We start from the raw sequence: 16,752 nt of genomic DNA, 5'->3' as shown, positions 1-16,752 counted from the left end.
CCCAAGCTTTATTGGCCAGATACGACAGGGTCCACTATGAAGAGCTTGAAAAGCTCAAGAAGCACCTTACTGACCAGTACAAACTAATTCCAAAAAAGGACGGATCTCTCAGGACAATATTGGACCTCAGACCGCTAAACCTCTACATTCAGTCCGATCACTTCCACATGGTGACTCTCCAACAGGTGCTCCCACTACTTCAACAAGGTGACTTTCTCTCCACTCTCGATTTATAGCACACCTACTTTCATATTCCCTTTAACCCCGCTCACAGAAAATATCTCAGGTCCCTGCTAGATGGGAAACACTACCAATTCAAAGTCCTTCCATTCAGGGTGACTATAGCACCCAGAGTCTTCACCAAATGCCTTGCAGTAGTTGCAGTCCACTTAAGCAGACAGCACATCCATGTCTTCCCTTTTGTGGACGACTGGCTCATAAAAGCCAAGTCACACAGCAGCTGTGTGCAACACACACACAAAACAATAGTACTGCTTCACACCTTGGGATTCACGGTAAACCTTATCAAATCCCATCTCCAACAATCAACATACAACAGTATCTAGGGGCTACAATAGACACTTCAAAAGCTCTAGCATACCCCAACCCAGTCAGGATAAGCACCATATAAGCTCTAATAGCAACATTTCAACCACAACATTCACTACCAGTGTGAGTGTTCATGCAATTAATCAGGATGATGGCCTCTTGCATTCTCATGGTCCCTCATGCAAGGCTCCAAATGCATCCCCTACAGGAGTGTTTGGCACGTCAGTGGAACCAGGCTCAAGGTCAGCTAACAGATCTGGTGTTAATAGGCGACCGCACCCATGACTCTCTGCAGTGGTGGAACACACAAAACCTTTCCAAAGGGCGGCCGTTCATCGACCCGGTTCCACAGATAGTGCTAACACCGGCTGGGGAGCTCATCTTCAAACCCATACAATTCAGGGCATATGAACCCCTCAACAAAAACAATTCCACATAAATTACCTGGACTTGTTGCCAATCTTCCTAGCGCTAAAATCTTTTCAACTCCACCTCTTAAGCAAAGCTGTCCTAGTCCATACAAACAACTTGACAGCAATGTATCATATACAAAAACAGGGGGGGACACACTCTCTCCAGGTTTCACACCTAGCTCAAAGCATATGGAGATGGGCCATTCCTCAAAACACATACATCTCCTTGCAGAACACCTCCCAGGAGTACACAATCAATTTTGGATCTACTCACCAAAAACAGCAGATCCACAAATAGGAACTTCATCCTCAAGTTTTGCTTTCATTCTTTCAAATGTGGGGCCCCCAGAAATAGGCCTGTTCGCCACACACCAAAATGCTAAATGCACAAGCTTCGCATCCAGGTATCCACACCCATTGTCCAAAGGCAATGCGCTATGGGTGAACTGATCAGGCACATTTGCTTACGCTTTTCCACCTCTCCCACTCATTTTGCTAGTGGTTCGGAAACTCAAACAGCATTCCCTCACAATGATCCTAATACCTCCAACATGGGCCCAATAACCATGGTTCACAACCCTCTTGGAACTATCAGTAGTTCCTCATCAAAAGCTACGCCTCTCACCCAAGCTTCTTAATCAGAACCATGGAGAGATAAGGCATCCATATCCCAATCAACTCAACCTTGCGATCTGGCTCCTGAAGTCTTAGAGTTTGGCTACCTTAATCTCCCGTCAGACTGCATGAACATCATTAAAAAGGCTAGACGTCCTACCACTAGAGCTTGCTATACCGCAAAGTGGAAAAGATTTGTAATTTACTGTACAAATAACAAAATCAACCCACTAGATGCTTCCATTCAAAACATCATCTGTTACCTTTTGCATCTACAACAATGCAACCTAGCATATACATCCATTAGACTACATCTTGCAGCAATAGCAGCCTATCTCCAAAACAGACAACATTTATCTTTGTTTAGGGTACCAGCTATCAAGGCATTTATGGAGGGACTTAAAAGAATAATTCCACCTAGAGTCGCACCCTCTCCAGTATGGAACCTAAATGTGGTACTTACCAGGCTCATGGGTCCCCCATTTGAATCTATGCATAAATGCGAGTTACAATTTCTCACCTGGAAAGTAGCTTTCCTGGTTGCCATCACCACTCTCAGAAGAGTCAGTGAACTCCAGGCATTAACCATACAAGTACCATTTCTCCAAATCCATCATAACAAAGTGGTTCTTAGGACCAACCCAAAATTTCTACCTAAAGTCGTTCTTTGCTTTCCACCAGTTTGTAGAACTCCCAGGGTTTTTCCCTCTACCAGTAGCAGAACGGGCTCTTCACACGCTGGACGTTAAAAGAGCGATACTTTACTACATTGAAAGAACAAAATCCTTTTGAAAGACTGAACAACTTTTTGTGGCTTTCTCCCTGATTCATAAAAGGCAATCCTATCTCTAAAACAGGGATTGCAAGGTGGATTGTTAAAGGCATCCAAATGTGCTATGTTAAATCCAAACGCACCTTAACCATTCCCCCTAGAGCTCACTCCACACGTAAACTAGGGGCCTCCATGGCATTCTCAGGGAACATTCCCCTAGATGACATCTGCAAAGTAGCATCTTGGTCTACACCACACACGTTCACAAAACACTATTTTGTAGATGTACAAGCAAAACAACAAGCTAGTGTAGGGCAGGCTGTATTAAGAACACTTTTTCAAACCACTGCACCAGATACAGGTAACCACCGCTAAGGAGGTAATTGCTGTGTAGTCCATGCACAAGTATACGATCTACAGCTCATATGCCTGGAACGGAAAATGCTACTTACCAGTATGCATCTATTCTTGGCATGTAGAGCTGTAGATTCGTATATGCCCATCCACCTCACCGGATACCTTTATCTGTTCCAGTACTATCTTACTTTGATACATTACACATGGACATCCTTTTCTATTTCTTACTAACTCCATCATAACCCTCCATTGCATAACAATCTGGTGATGGAGTTGATGCCCATGCGCACTATCGACCTAAGGAGGAGTCACCTACCTCATCACTACAAAAGACTTCTTCCTAGACAAAAACAAAGTGCAAACCTCCGAGCCCGACACCAGATGGCGATCTATGCACAAGTATGCAAATCTACAGCTCTACTTGTCAAAAACAGATGCATACTGGTAAGTAGCATTTTACTTTCTTTTCTTTGGTCACCTGAATGCAAGCAAAGCTTCCAGAATATAAAACAAGCTATTAAGAACACTACTGAAATGGCATACTTTGATCCAAAGCTTCATACTGAAGTTGTTGTTGACGCTAGCCCTGTCTGGTTGGGTGCCATCCTTGCCCAGCACAGCAGACACCAAAATTCTTGAAGGCGTATTGTAGTGTATGCAAGCCGAAGTTTGTCCCAAACTGTACGTACTTATTCCCAACCAGAGAATGAAAGCTTGGCAGTGGTGTGGGCTTGTGAACATTTCCACGTATTCTTATATAGGAAGCCCTTCACACTTGTGACTGATCATCAAGCATTATTGGCTATCTTTGCCAAACCAAAATCAAAAATGCCTCCTCGCATTTAATGTTGGGGTCTGCGATTGTACAACTACACCATTGTGCATTGTCCAGGAAAAGATCAGAACCCTGCTGGATACTTCTAACAAATATCTGTAAAAAAACATGGTACCCATTCTTAGACAGCTGAGGCTTACATACATTTCATAGTGAAATCAAGTATCGAAGCTGCCATTTCTTTGGAACAAATTGTCACCACCACAAGTCAAGATGGTGACATGCTGAAACTGAAAGACATTGTAACACATCAGTCATCGAAAAATACTCAACACACATTAAACATGTCAGAGTTGCCAATGCATGCATGGAAAAGAAGTGCTGTGGACTTCTTTGGCTCGCTTGACAACGGACATCACCTGATGGTGATCGTTGATGAATATTCCCATTTCCTGTTGATCAAAGCTCTCTCATTTATCACTCAAGAATGTATCAGAAATTAGACAGCGTCTTAACGATCTTGGGTGTTCATGCAATCTTAAAGTTTGACAACTGTCCACCTTTCAACAGTCAAAAATCCAGAGACTTTCTCTGTCATCTTAGTGTGAAGCATCAGGAGAACACACCTATTGGCCACAGGCCAATGACCTTGTCGAGCATTTCATGAGTACTCGAAAGAAAGCTGTCCAGCATGCTGTACTAGAAAAGCTTGAACTTAAAGCTGTCTTAAATTCCATATTTTGAGCTTACAGCTCGGCCCCTCACTCAACCACAGGTGAAATCCCTGCAACCTTGATGTACAGGAGAGCCATGACAACCAAGTTAACTCAATGGACCAACCAAGGAAGAAAGACACATGAAAGACTTGGATTTTAAGAGGTAAATGAAGGCCTATGCAGGCAAGCGTAAACATGCTAAAGATGTCATGTCATGTTCACTAGAGGAGATTGAGTGCTTGTTCATCAGCATATAAAATGAGTCTAATGCTCCTTTCAATGCAGAACCATTTCATGTTATGACCAGCAAAGGTCAGACGGTGAATGCCTTGACTCCTAAGAAGTCCATTTCACGAGGCTCCTTGCACTTTCAACATGTGGCTTATCACTCATCAGGCACTGATGTCATTGCAGAGACATGAGTTGAAAAGGACAAGTGCAGAACCCCTGACTGCTGCTATTTCTACATCACCAATGTCAGTCATGGACATTTCTTCTGCATGTCCCCAGTTTCCAAACACACAGTTGTGATGTATGATCCAAGCACCACAAAGTCTCATTGAAGAGATCTAATTGGACTGGGAAGAATGCTACAGTATGTGTTGTATTTTTTTCTTTTGGATCAGACATCAGCTAAAAATATTTACTGACAGTTACAGAGACTTGTGTGATGAAAGCAATGCCAGAAACATCTATGTTTCCTGTGCACGACCCAAATACTAAGAGAACAAAAGGTACACAACTTAGTATTTTCACTATTAAAGTGGCCTTTTTAAAATTGTTTTTATTAGATTTTCAGTTAGCAATGAACAATTAACAATTGCATACTGTCAAATATTAGATCATCAAGTCACACTAAATAAACATCCTTACAGAGTTAGTTTGTCATCACATGAAGATGGCGGAACAACATGCCTGGAGATTTGGGAGCATGAACGGGTTGGGACCGAGACATAGGATATCTACCAATGGATGTAATAAAAAGAGATGTCAGTCGGTAGTATCTTGTTCAAGAGTGTAAAGATATGAACGGGAAGGCAGATAAATATCTTTGGGACAAGAGGTGAGGGGCTGAAGGCGGGCATAGTCTTCGCCAATACTCTCACACCAACTCATGCTCCCTAGCCACTTAGAGGGAGTAGGAGACCTGGCACTTCCCCAGTGCAGAGCAATTTCCAGCTTGCCCAGCAATAGTGCCGGGGAAGTGAGGCGACTGGAATGGAGGGGGACATTTTGGGTGTAGCCCAGGAGTGCTACTGGTGGGTCAGGAGACAGCTCAGTTTCAATCATGGCTGATATGTGTGCAAAGACCTACCCAGTGGGTGGCCACCACCGGGCATGTCCAAGTTAAATGTGCAAAGTCTGCCCCTGGTGCCTTACACTTCATGCATCGATCAGATCTGGTGTGGTAGAATTTGGCAATATCGAGTGGGGAGAGGTAGCAGCAGTGTATGAAATTAAAATGTAGCTTATGCATGTGGCTGATAGAGATACGTTGGATTTGTGTACAGCAATATGTCCAGATCTTATTAGTTAGTGGCACCCCCAGTTCTGCCGCTAGACCTCCTGCACCCATGCAGTGGTGTCTGGTTTCAGGGCAATAAATGAACTGTATAGTCTGGATGTCATATGGTCTCTGTCTACATCAGTGATCGCTTTCATCAGAAGTGTGAAATCCTCAGGGGACAGTAGATAGGAGGGCATAAGCTTTTTCGGAAAACAAAAAGGTCCATATATAGGGGTCCTGTGCCTGTGGGTCTTCAGCCAATTGTAGAAAATGGCCATCTAGGAACAGGTGGCCCATGGTGGATAGATTATGTCGGCGTAGTGTGTGTTGGACAAATGTTTTCCATGTGAGTGGAAGCCATAGGTTATCATGAAGGGGGAGGGCATTAGAGTAAAGGGGACCTCTGCCCAGGAGGCATTGTAGCCTGTGCAAGGCCCAGCATGTTGTAGTTACAATCTGAATGTCCTTGACATCTAACGGCAGTATCTGTGAGTGTAGAAGTCCATCAATCAATCAATCAATCAATAAATCAATCAATGTATTTGTAGAGCGTGCTATTTACCCGTGAGGGTCTCAAGGCGCTGAGGGGGAGGGGGGTTGAAAGCTTCGCTACTGTTCGAAGAGCCAGGTCTTGAGGAGTCTTCTGAAGGAGAGTAGGTCTTCGGTCTGCCGTAGGTGGGTAGGAAGGGTGTTCCAGGCCTTGGCGGCGAGGTAGGAGAAGGAGCTGCCGCCTGAGGTTGTTCGTTGGATGCGGGGGACGGCAGCGAGGGCAAGGCTGGTGGAGCAGAGCTGGCGGTGAGGGGTGTGGAGGCTGAGTCTGTTGTTCAGGTAGGCTGGTCCGGCGTTGTGGAGTGCTTTGTGTGCGTGGGTGAGGAGTTTGAAGGTGATCCTCTTGTCGATGGGGAGCCAGTGTAGGTTTCTCAGGTGGGGGGTGATGTGGCTGCGGCGGGGGACGTTGATGATCAGTCGGGCGGAGGCATTTTGGATGCGCTGTAGTCGTCGTAGGTGTTTGGCTGGGATTCCGGCGTAGAGTGCGTTGCCATAGTCCAGCCTGCTGCTGACGAGGGCCTGTGTCACCATTCTTCTTGTTTCGGTCGGGATCCACTTGTAGGTCCTGCGGAGCATTCGGAGGGTGTTGTAGCAGGAGGAGGAGACGGCGTTGACCAGTTTGGACATGGAGAGGGTGTAGTCGAGGATGAATCCAAGATTGCGTGCGTGGTCGGTGGGTGTCGGTGCTGTCCCCAGATTGGTTGGCTAGCAGGAATCGTCCCAGGCTGAGGGGTTGGGTCAGAAGATGAGGACCTCCGTCTTGTACGAGTTCAGTTTCAGACGGCTGCTTCTCATCCAGTCAGCGATGGCCTTCATTCCATCGTGGATGTTGGTTTTGGCGGTGCGTGGGTCCTTGGTGAGGGAGAGGATGAGCTGAGTGTCGTCAGCGTAGGAGATGATGTTGAGGTTGTGGTGGTGGGCCACTTGTGCGAGGGGGGCCATGTAGATGTTGAACAGCGTCGGGCTGAGGGAGGAGCCCTGGGGGAAGCCGCAGATGATGTCGGTGGCTTCGGATCGGAAAGGTGGGAGGCGGACGCTCTGGGATCTGTCGGAGAGGAAGGATGTGGTCCAGACGAGGGCCTTCTCTTGGATACCGGCTTCTTGGAGGCGTGTTTTTAGTGTATGATGGCAGACCGTGTCGAAGGCGGCCGAGAGGTCCAGGAGGATGAGGGCAGATGTTTCGCCGTTGTCTAATTGGCGCCTGATGTCGTCTGTGGCGGCGATGAGGGCTGTCTCGGTGCTGTGGTTTCGTCTGAAACCGGATTGGGACGGGTCCAGGATGTTGTTGTCTTCGAGGTGGCGGGTCAGTTGCATGTTGACGATTTTCTCGATGACCTTTGCCGGGAACGGGAGCAGGGAGATGGGCCGGAAGTTCTTGAAGTCCTTGGGGTCCGCCTCGGGCTTTTTGAGAAGGGCGTGGATTTCGGCGTGCTTCCAGCTTTCCGGGAATGTCGCTGTTTCGAAGAAGATGTTGATGATCTTCCGTAGTTGGGGTGCGATGGCTGCGTCTGCCTTGTTAAATATGTGGTGTGGGCACGGGTCTGTCGGTGATCCTGACTGGATGGAGTTCATGACCTTGCGTGTCTTGACGTCGCTGACCTTGGACCAGGAGGTCAGGCGGTTGGTGCTGTTGGTGTTCGGGAGAGGGGTGGAGTTTGGCGTGGTCGGGTCAGTCGTGGTGTTGAAGCTTTCGTGGATGTCGGCGATCTTGCGGTGGAAGAAGATGGCCAGTGAGTCACACAGTTCCTGTGAGGGCGGGATGTCGTTGGTGTTGGCGCTGGGGTTGGAGAGTTCTTTTACAATGCGGAAGAGCTCTTTGCTGTTGTGTGCGTTGTTATCCAGGCGGTCTTTGAAGGAGGATCTCTTGGCTGATCTGAGGAGGTGGTGGTGTCTGCGGGTGGCGTCCTTGAGGGCTGCGTGGTTGTGCGGTGTGCGTTCCTGGAGCCATTTCTTCTCCAGTTTCCGGCATGCACACTTGGAGGCCAGGAGCTCGCCACTGAACCAGGTGGCTCTCGTGCTGACGTGGTTGTTGGAGGGTTTCTTCAGTGGGGCGAGGGTGTTGGCACAGTCGTTGATCCACTGTCTGAGGTTGCGGGCTGCGGCGTCTGGGTTGGTGGGGTCAGTGGGTGGGTTCTTGGAGAGGGTGGTGATCAGCTGATCTTCGGTGACTTTGCTCCAGCAGCGGCGAGACAGCTGTTGGGTGCGATGGTGCGTGGTTGGTTTTTTGAAGGTGAAGTGAATGCAGCGGTGGTCGGTCCAGTGGGGTTCGGTTGTGTGGTCGAAGGTGACGTGGGTGCTTGTGGAGAAGATGGCGTCCAGCGTGTGGCCGGCGGCATGGGTGGGCGCAGTGACGAATTGTCTGAGGCTGAGGTTGGTGAGGTTGTCGATCAGCGTGGAGGAGTTGGCGTCGTTGTTGTTCTCGAGGTGGAAGTTCAGGTCCCCGAGGAGGATGTAGTCCGTGGAGGCGAGTGCGTGGGTGCTGGCGAGGTCAGCGATGGAGTCGCTGAAGCGGGCCCGGGGTCCGGGGGGTCTGTAGATGAGAGTTCCTCTGAGGGTGGTGTTGGGGTCGGTGTGGATCCGGAAGTGCAGGTGTTCGGCGGTGTTGAGGGAGTCGTCTGCGTGGGTGGTGACCTTGAGGGTGAACTTGTGGACAATGGCTATTCCTCCTCCGATGCCGTTGCCGCGGTCCCTGTGGGTGATCTTGTATCCGTCTGGGATGGCTACAGCGATGTCTGGTGCAGAGGAGTCATTCCACCACGTCTCGGTCAGGAAGGCTACGTCCGGGCCTGTGTGTCGAGCAGGTCCCAGAGCTCGGTGGCGTGTTTGCGTGCAGAGCGGGTGTTGAGGAGTATGCAGTGGAGGTGGTTGGGTCTGGTTCTTGGTGGTTTGATGGTTCTGTTGCAGGTGAATCTGCAGCTGCGGCAGGAAAAGGGTCCGTGGGTGTGTTTCTGGGTGGCCTGGTTGCAGCGTTGGTCTCGGGCGGTGTTGAGAGCGTGGAGGGAGTCGGCGTCTTAGCTGAGTCTGGGTGGTGCGGTGGGGGGCGCGGAGGCCAGGGGTTCCGGCGCTGGGCACGGACCGGGCGCAGATGGGCGCAGACGGGCTTGCCTTAGGTCCGCCAGCGGCACCCCCGCTGAGCGCGGCCGTGTAGCGGCTTCCATATGAGGGCATGTGGGAGGGAGGAGCAGCTGGGAGGCGGGAGCGGGGCGGTGAATGGGATTGCAGGGGGGCATGGCCCCAGGGACGCAGCGGCGGGAAAAATGGGCAGGGGACGCGGGAGAACTGGGCACAGGAAGGAAAAACAAGTTTAGGCAAGAAAACAAGTACAGGCACAGAGGAATAAAAACAAGTCTGGGCAAGAGAGCAAGTTAGGCACTGGGGAATAAAAACAAGTTTGGGCAAGAAAGCAAGTACAGGCACAGGGGAATAAAAACAGGTCTGGGCAAGAAAGCAAGTACAGGCACAGGGGAATAAAAACAAGTCTGGGCAAGAAAGCAAGTACAGGCACAGGGGAATAAAAACAAGTCTGGGCAAGAAAGCAAGTTACGCACAGGGGAAAAATACAAAATTAGGCAAAAACAATGCAGGCAGAGCCGTGCAGCAGCGTGGGGAGCGACCTGCCTGCGAGCAGGGTCATAGGTCGCTCCAGTTGAGCTCGTTCAGGACGGAGATATGGGATGGGGCATCTGGGTGATACCAGCGATGAGTGTATTGGTATTGAGCGGCTAAATGGTATAGTAAAAAATCGGGCACCCTAAGACCACCACGCTCATAGGGGAGTGTAAAGTGTCCGAGCGGGGGTGAGCTCCAGTCCAGACAAAAAGAGGCCTTCTGTAAACATTCTAATATGATTGGAAAAAATAATAGGTTTATTACATGTTATTGGTATTGTTGTAAAAAACGGTAAAGCTCTGCTTTACAAAAAGCAGTGCATTTTTCAGCTGCTGAATTCTTACCTGGAGGCAGTGATGGACTGCTTGGCAAAGAACCGTGGCTACTGCCAAATGACATTCCTCTGGAGAACCTTCTGCATGCCAGCACCAGCAGGTCTTTGCATTGTTTATGACAATTTGCACCACAATCTGTAAAAAATTACAGTAGAAACTGAAACAATAGTTCTGGTGTGTGCACTATAGCAGCAACATAAATATAAATGTAAAGAAGTACAAAGGAAATGGATTCTAACACAGCTTAAGGCAAAGGAATGAGAAGGTGAAGAAGGGTAGGAGCATTGGGCAAGCAGAGACCAGGCTAGACTGTTTTTATCCTGTGTTTTCCCCTTCACTTTTTATTCCATCCTTTTGGGTTGTAAAGTATTGTATTATACCAATGCTCATCCATTACTTAATAATGCATTGCTCTGTATCTGTGTGGGTGGAGGGGGTGGGGATAAGGGGGAGGGGGCTTAAAGCTGATAAACATGCTAGCACAGCTTTAGTAAGGCAGATGATGAAGCGTATTCTTTGACCATGCTAGTCAGTGAGCCATTGACACAGGGAAGGGGGCCAGTTGTATATCAACCAGCCTCCTGAGGCCAGTTTGTTTTGTTTTTTCGAGTGTATCTGTGAGCATTGTAAAGGACCGTTCTGTAGCTTCTACTCAGGGAGGGCGAGCTAGAGAATTCAGGGGAAGAGTCGAACCAAAGCCAAGCCAGGGGCCGGCTTGGCACTGAGAGCCAAATCACAAGCTGAGCCTACCAAAAAAAGTGTCATGTTAATCCAAAAGCATGTGATTGTGAGAAAAACTAGGGAATGAATTACTTGTTTCACCCAATTGTGTTTCCTGTTTTGCTGAGTGACTGCCAGTTCCTTTAGGTAAAATAGGTAAATGCTGAGGTGCATCACTTATTTTAAAGCACTCCCTGGGCAGGCTTGCAGGTGAGGGTGGAGGAGAGAGTCAAAAATGAATACTTCCCCTCTGCCGTCCTCATGGAGGAGAAGGAGCAGATTTTAAATGAAGCTCTGTTTAGGAGGTGATTGAAATGTAAAATGTAAAACTCCTTCAGGGCGATACTAACCTGCGTCTGGATCAGGGAAAGAATGATGGGGCACATTATCAAGCGGCAGCAATAATTATCACTGGCTGCTCTTAGTGAGAACTTTTTTATCGCCGTCTATCGCTGGCAATTATCACCATGCTATCACTGTATTAACAACGCATAGCGCAATGGCGGTAGTTTTCCAGCTATAGCGGTGTTTTCCATGGATGTTCCATGGAAAACGGCGATAACCTTGCTGATACGACCCTGTGGTCGTATCAGCATAATCCACCCCCATTGTTAGGTATAGGCAAGTCAGCATTTTAGCAGATGTTCGTTTTTGGCGAAAACTGCGGTTTTCACCAAAAACTAACATCTGCTAAAATGCATGGGCCACCTTGTAAATATCGGGATGTACATTTAGCGATATTTTACAAGGTAATCCATCAGGGGTACGCCCAGTGATGCCCACTTTGCATCTCATTAGAGATGCAAAGCGAGGCGTCGGGAAAACGGGTGCTAACATGCGCTAATGCATGTTAGCACCACCTTGTAGAGAGGACGATAAAAATATCGCCGCTTTAGCGGCAAAAAGTACAGCTAAAGCTGCGATACTGCCCTTGTTATTATGCCCCGTGGAGGTTGTAAAAATCGGCACTTATTGAAACTTCTATCCTCCCCAGTAGAAGGTACATGCCCATTTTTATCTGTCCTGCCTGTGCTTAGGGTTATCCATAAATTCCGCTGGTCCCCCAGGTATTAAAAGATATCTTGCATGAAGAGTTTTTAAACAGCCTTTATTGTTCACTCTGACTAAGGAGCGAAATCCTCCATTTCCATCAGGATAAATACGTTAGTAAGAGCTATTTTGATGGCTCAGACACAAGGTGTTGTCGTAAAAAGATGGAGAAAGGGCAAATATATTAATTGAGAAACTGCTGTGCTACATTAGATCTGCACTTGATCAGTGGCAGCTCCTCCGCAATGGTGGAGGAGTGTTGCCCCACTGCTTTCTCAAGAAGCAAAAACATAAAATGGTAATAACATTTAGTTATTACCATTTTATGTTTTTTTTCTACGTTGTGTGTGTGGGCGGGACTGCTCTGCTTATGGAGCAGGGCAGAGGAGGAGTGGTTTGCCCACTCCTGAATGCGCAGTGACTGTTTGGTCGGCTCTCTCGGGCCACCAAAACCAGTCATGCACACTTTACCCTTCTCCATGCAGGTTGCATTGCAGCCTGCATGGAAAACATGCCCTCCCCTCCAACCCCTGGCTGAGCGCCGTCTCACAGCGCTCGGAACAATTACAACGCTGCCTTGCAGCGTTGTGATTGGGTTAGGGGTGGGAGCCTGGCTGCCTGCTTCCTGTTCCGACCTGGAGTCGGACACAGGAAGCAGGAGAGAGAAGGCGGGACCCGGCAGCGGCAAGGTTTAATTTATTATTCTTTCTTAATGTAGCCCACAGCTGAAAGCCCCCCCACACACGTCAGCCCCCACCCAAGAGACGTGACAGCCGCGCCTTCACTTGATTTATAGTATGTATTCTGGAAGTGTCTTTTGAAGAGTTGAAGTGCATTTTTTTATTCTCTCACTTGAAAGGTCTTCGTAACGCGTTCAGATGCAGAAATGACATTCTTAACAGGCTATAAGATTCGAGGTTACACATTTTTGGTTCTCTGTGCAGTCATTTATGATGGCAAAATATGCGTGATTGTGTTTCCACTGTCCTGCAAGATGAAAGATTTTGTGATGCTTTATGCATTGGCCCATCGGAGGAAAAATTATGGGCCAGATGTACTAACATTAGTAATACCGATTGCCTAATTGCTATTCTCTCTAAATCACAACTAGGAAATGGGTATTCCTAATATATGAAACTTGTTTGAGTTACATTAGGGATACCTACTGGGTCGCAAATAGACCTACCTCATGCATATTAATAAGGTAGGTCGTAATTTGCCACCCATTAGAAATCCTTAATATCACAGGGATGGTAGACTGCTGAGGTGAGCAGACAACCATTTCTGTGATTGCTTTTAAATAAAGCAATCTTTTTTATTTTTAAATGAAGCCCGTTTTACTTAAAGAAAAGTGGGATGCGTTTAACTTTGCAGTTTTATTTTCTTAAAATAGACAGTGATCCGTGGGACTGCCTGCTCTTAAAAATGTGTTTTCTATTCTCAAAGGGGAAGGGGCCCCTTGTGGACCCCTTCCCATTTGTGAATGGATTACCACCTCCTTCAAGTAGTCAGTAAAATTGGAATGTTTTGTGACCGTAATTTGGTCACAAAATGTTCCCATTCAGATTCGGCATTTGGAAGGGACACCCTAAACACGACCTTTCCAAATACCGAAACAGAAACACAAATTGTGATTCAGTAACTTGTGACCTATTCACAATTTGTGTTCTGTACATTTGTCAAAGCCTTTTTGTGGTCGGAAATGGCCTGATCGTCTGATTCCAATTGCAAAAATGCTTTGTGCATGTTGCCCTTGGTTATTACGTGTCCACTGTCCTGCACGTAAGGTAAACCTTTTGCTACAATGTTCACTGCCAACAGAAGGGAAGATTGGAAATGATATGCGCACAGATAAGGACTGTGAGTGTTAAATAAAGACTTATGTTGCCACACATTTTATTTGCTTTAAAAAAAAACACCTATATTATTAAAAAGCTCAAGCTTGTGTTTGAATATAACATATGCTAAATGCAAATTTTGTTGTGGGTAACCATATTTAAATGTCATAGGCCTCCACGTAACTAAAGTGCTGAATTAAGTTAGCCAACCTATTGATGCCATGTTATATAGGAAAATGATACATTAACACAGAAATACTTTTTTTCACATTGAATAAGTTGTTTGTGCAAGATGTTTTTCCTCTCTTTGGAGCAGATGTTGCAACTACAGAAGCCTACTGTTAGTTAGTAAATAAACACTTATTTTGTATTAGACAACTGATAGTGAGGTTCTCTATGGGAGGAAACAAAATGACAGAACAAATGGTTCATGGGAAGTGGGTTTAGAACCACAAGAAAACAACGTTGTAACTTTTCAAGGACTAATGTCTGAAAGTTTATTATCGTACGGTGAGAGGATGGGGAGAGAACCTGTTTCCAGTTGTCTGCTGATATTCTAATGGTGGATGAAGAAGATGAAAATAATGTTGCAACATAGAATTTGTGTGTTTATATTAGTGCATGTTCCTAGAGTAGGGCGGATTCCTTTCCTCGACATTCTGGTTAGATACTCATCTCAGATATTCTTGGCTTTTCTACATGAGAGGTTATTTAGACTAATTCTAGATGTGTGCTGATTTATGACTATGAATAATTTCCAGCCTTATTTGCAAGGGCTTTATGCTTGCACATTGATCCCTCTCATCAGAACTCTTCATTGGGTTTCTGAACTGACACATTTCTCTCACATTATACTGGTTTATTTAGAATGGGAAGCTTCCTTTAGGGAACAGAATTGTAGTATTATTAATATACTGTCTTTGATATTAACAAATATTTTGTTCTATTTTATAATCAAATATCGATTGATGTATTATATTAACTTTTAAAGCAGAAATCTAAAGTCTAATGAATAAATAGATGAAAAACTAAAATATTTGAAAATGGAACCCCTTCACTCACACCAATTATTTTTATTGGCTTTTTATAAAAGTCATCAATGATTTATTGATTATGTAGATGATTGCTCTTCAATTCTCTTTGTCGACCAACAAAGGTCCATACGACCAGTGTCAGGGATTATTTAAAGATTAGACTCAAATGCTGAAATATAGAAAACCCTGCTCCAGAACTCACATACACACGTAGCCTTGGATTTTCACTGACATAGATTCTCACACTGATCCACACAAAGACAAATGCACTCACATACCTCCAAGTTCTCTGTAGCTTTGGATTGGGAAAGCCAGGCTCAGGTAATTTTGGGCTCGAGAGAGGTCTTTGAGCTGAGTCAGAGCCCCGCAGCCTTTAGTGGCTTACCCACCTCTAGCTTCTCCCATGTAGGATACCGCACCCCATGATTGGCTTGAAGGACTGTCTTGGTGGAAAATGCTAGCCATTTACGTTTTTTCTGTGAATGGCTGTATAAATAATTAAAAGATTACGTGTGAAAGAAATATATTCATAGCTATGATCTTCGCTACTTTTTGTCTCCCACATAACGTACTCCTGCAATGTGTTAGTTCATTACTGATGATCAAACCCCAAGCTAGAATTTGCTTAAATTTGTAGTGCTGTCACCCGTGCATCTTTTATTATTGCTGACAGATTTTTGGGGCTCCAGTTTCTCAGTTTCTTCTACTCTTTTAGGTCTTTTTGTTTTCTGTTTGCTGTATGTTTCTTGTCGTTCACATTTAAGAAAGTATAGCTGATGCATTTTCTCAAATATTACTTCAGCCTAATGCTGTTTTTGTCTTCCTGTTATTCGCCATTGGCCAGAATACAGCTTTCCTTTAAAATCTAGTGACCCCTGTTGGAGGGGCGGTGTCAGTGAGTATTATTGGTTTATTGATATACACAGATATCCTTCTGCCCCTACTGGTCACACTCTGAATGTATTCATAGGGATGAGGATGCATTTGAAGTAATATCCTATTACTTACCGGTAATCTTCATTACTCCTGGTCCTGTTGTCCTCGCCCCTTTCATAACTAATGATAGTCCCATTTCACACACAGAAAAAAGAACAAAGGAATGCTGGACCTACCCCTCCCCCTCCCTCTGGGAGTACATAAGCGTACAGGTCTCAGCATTCCTCCTGACAATACCAAGTCCAGATGAAGGCCGGCAAGTCAGGGAGGGAGGGAGGGAAGCCATGAAGGGGAGGAGGACAACAGGACCCGGAGTAATGAAGATTACCGGTAAGTAATAGGACATTACCCCTAGATCCCTCTAGTCCTTGTCCCCTTCATAACTAATGAGAATACCCAAGCAGCAACCAGCCTTCAACAACAATAAACCACCAGAACCAACCGAAATGCAAAAGGTCAGGGATTTATTGAACAGTAGACACAAGAAATTCAGGAGCACCCAGCATTCAGTACACCCAAACCAAAATTAACATCATCCCCCAACAAATTCTGAAGACGATAATGCTGAATAAAGGTATTAGAGGACGCCCAAGTGGCCGGCCGACAGATCTCAGAAAGGGGAACACCACCGACCTCAGCCCAGGAAGCAGCCATCCCACTTGTAGACCTCCCCTGAACCCCCGCAGGAGGAGGAGACCCAGAAAGAGAGTAAGCCAAAGCAATGACCTGCTTCAACCAGCGACCAATGGAGGCAGAAGAAGCCTTCCCCCCTCGAGAAGAAACACCAAGGGAAACAAAAAGGGAGTCAGACTTCCGGAAAAAAACGGCAGTGCAGTCCAAGTAGACACGCAATGCCCTGCAAACGGATCACTGAAACAATATCGATGTCAAAAATATCGAGATACCAAAATATCGAGTAAAACATATAGAATGCCAAAATATCGACTTCCTATCTCCAAACAGATAAGTGCAAAAAT

The 16,752-nt window shown here is 46.2% G+C and overlaps 1 protein-coding gene across 3 annotated transcripts in view; it reads right to left on the bottom strand.

Annotated features, from left to right (window-relative positions):
• RASGRP3 (RAS guanyl releasing protein 3) overlaps window positions 1–16,752 on the bottom strand; it is a 643,233-nt gene that overhangs the window by 74,927 nt on the left and 551,554 nt on the right. For all 3 annotated transcript variants that reach the window (XM_086926878.1, XM_086926879.1, XM_086926880.1), the window contains one exon: window positions 10,207–10,332. In XM_086926878.1, coding sequence (XP_086783004.1) covers window positions 10,207–10,332 — 126 coding nt within the window. The remainder of the gene's footprint in view (window positions 1–10,206; window positions 10,333–16,752) is intronic.

Source organism: Lissotriton vulgaris, chromosome 6 (assembly GCF_964263255.1).
Source record: "Lissotriton vulgaris chromosome 6, aLisVul1.2, whole genome shotgun sequence".
NCBI lineage: Eukaryota > Metazoa > Chordata > Amphibia > Caudata > Salamandridae > Lissotriton > Lissotriton vulgaris.
This window is presented reverse-complemented; position numbering and strand designations above follow the sequence as displayed.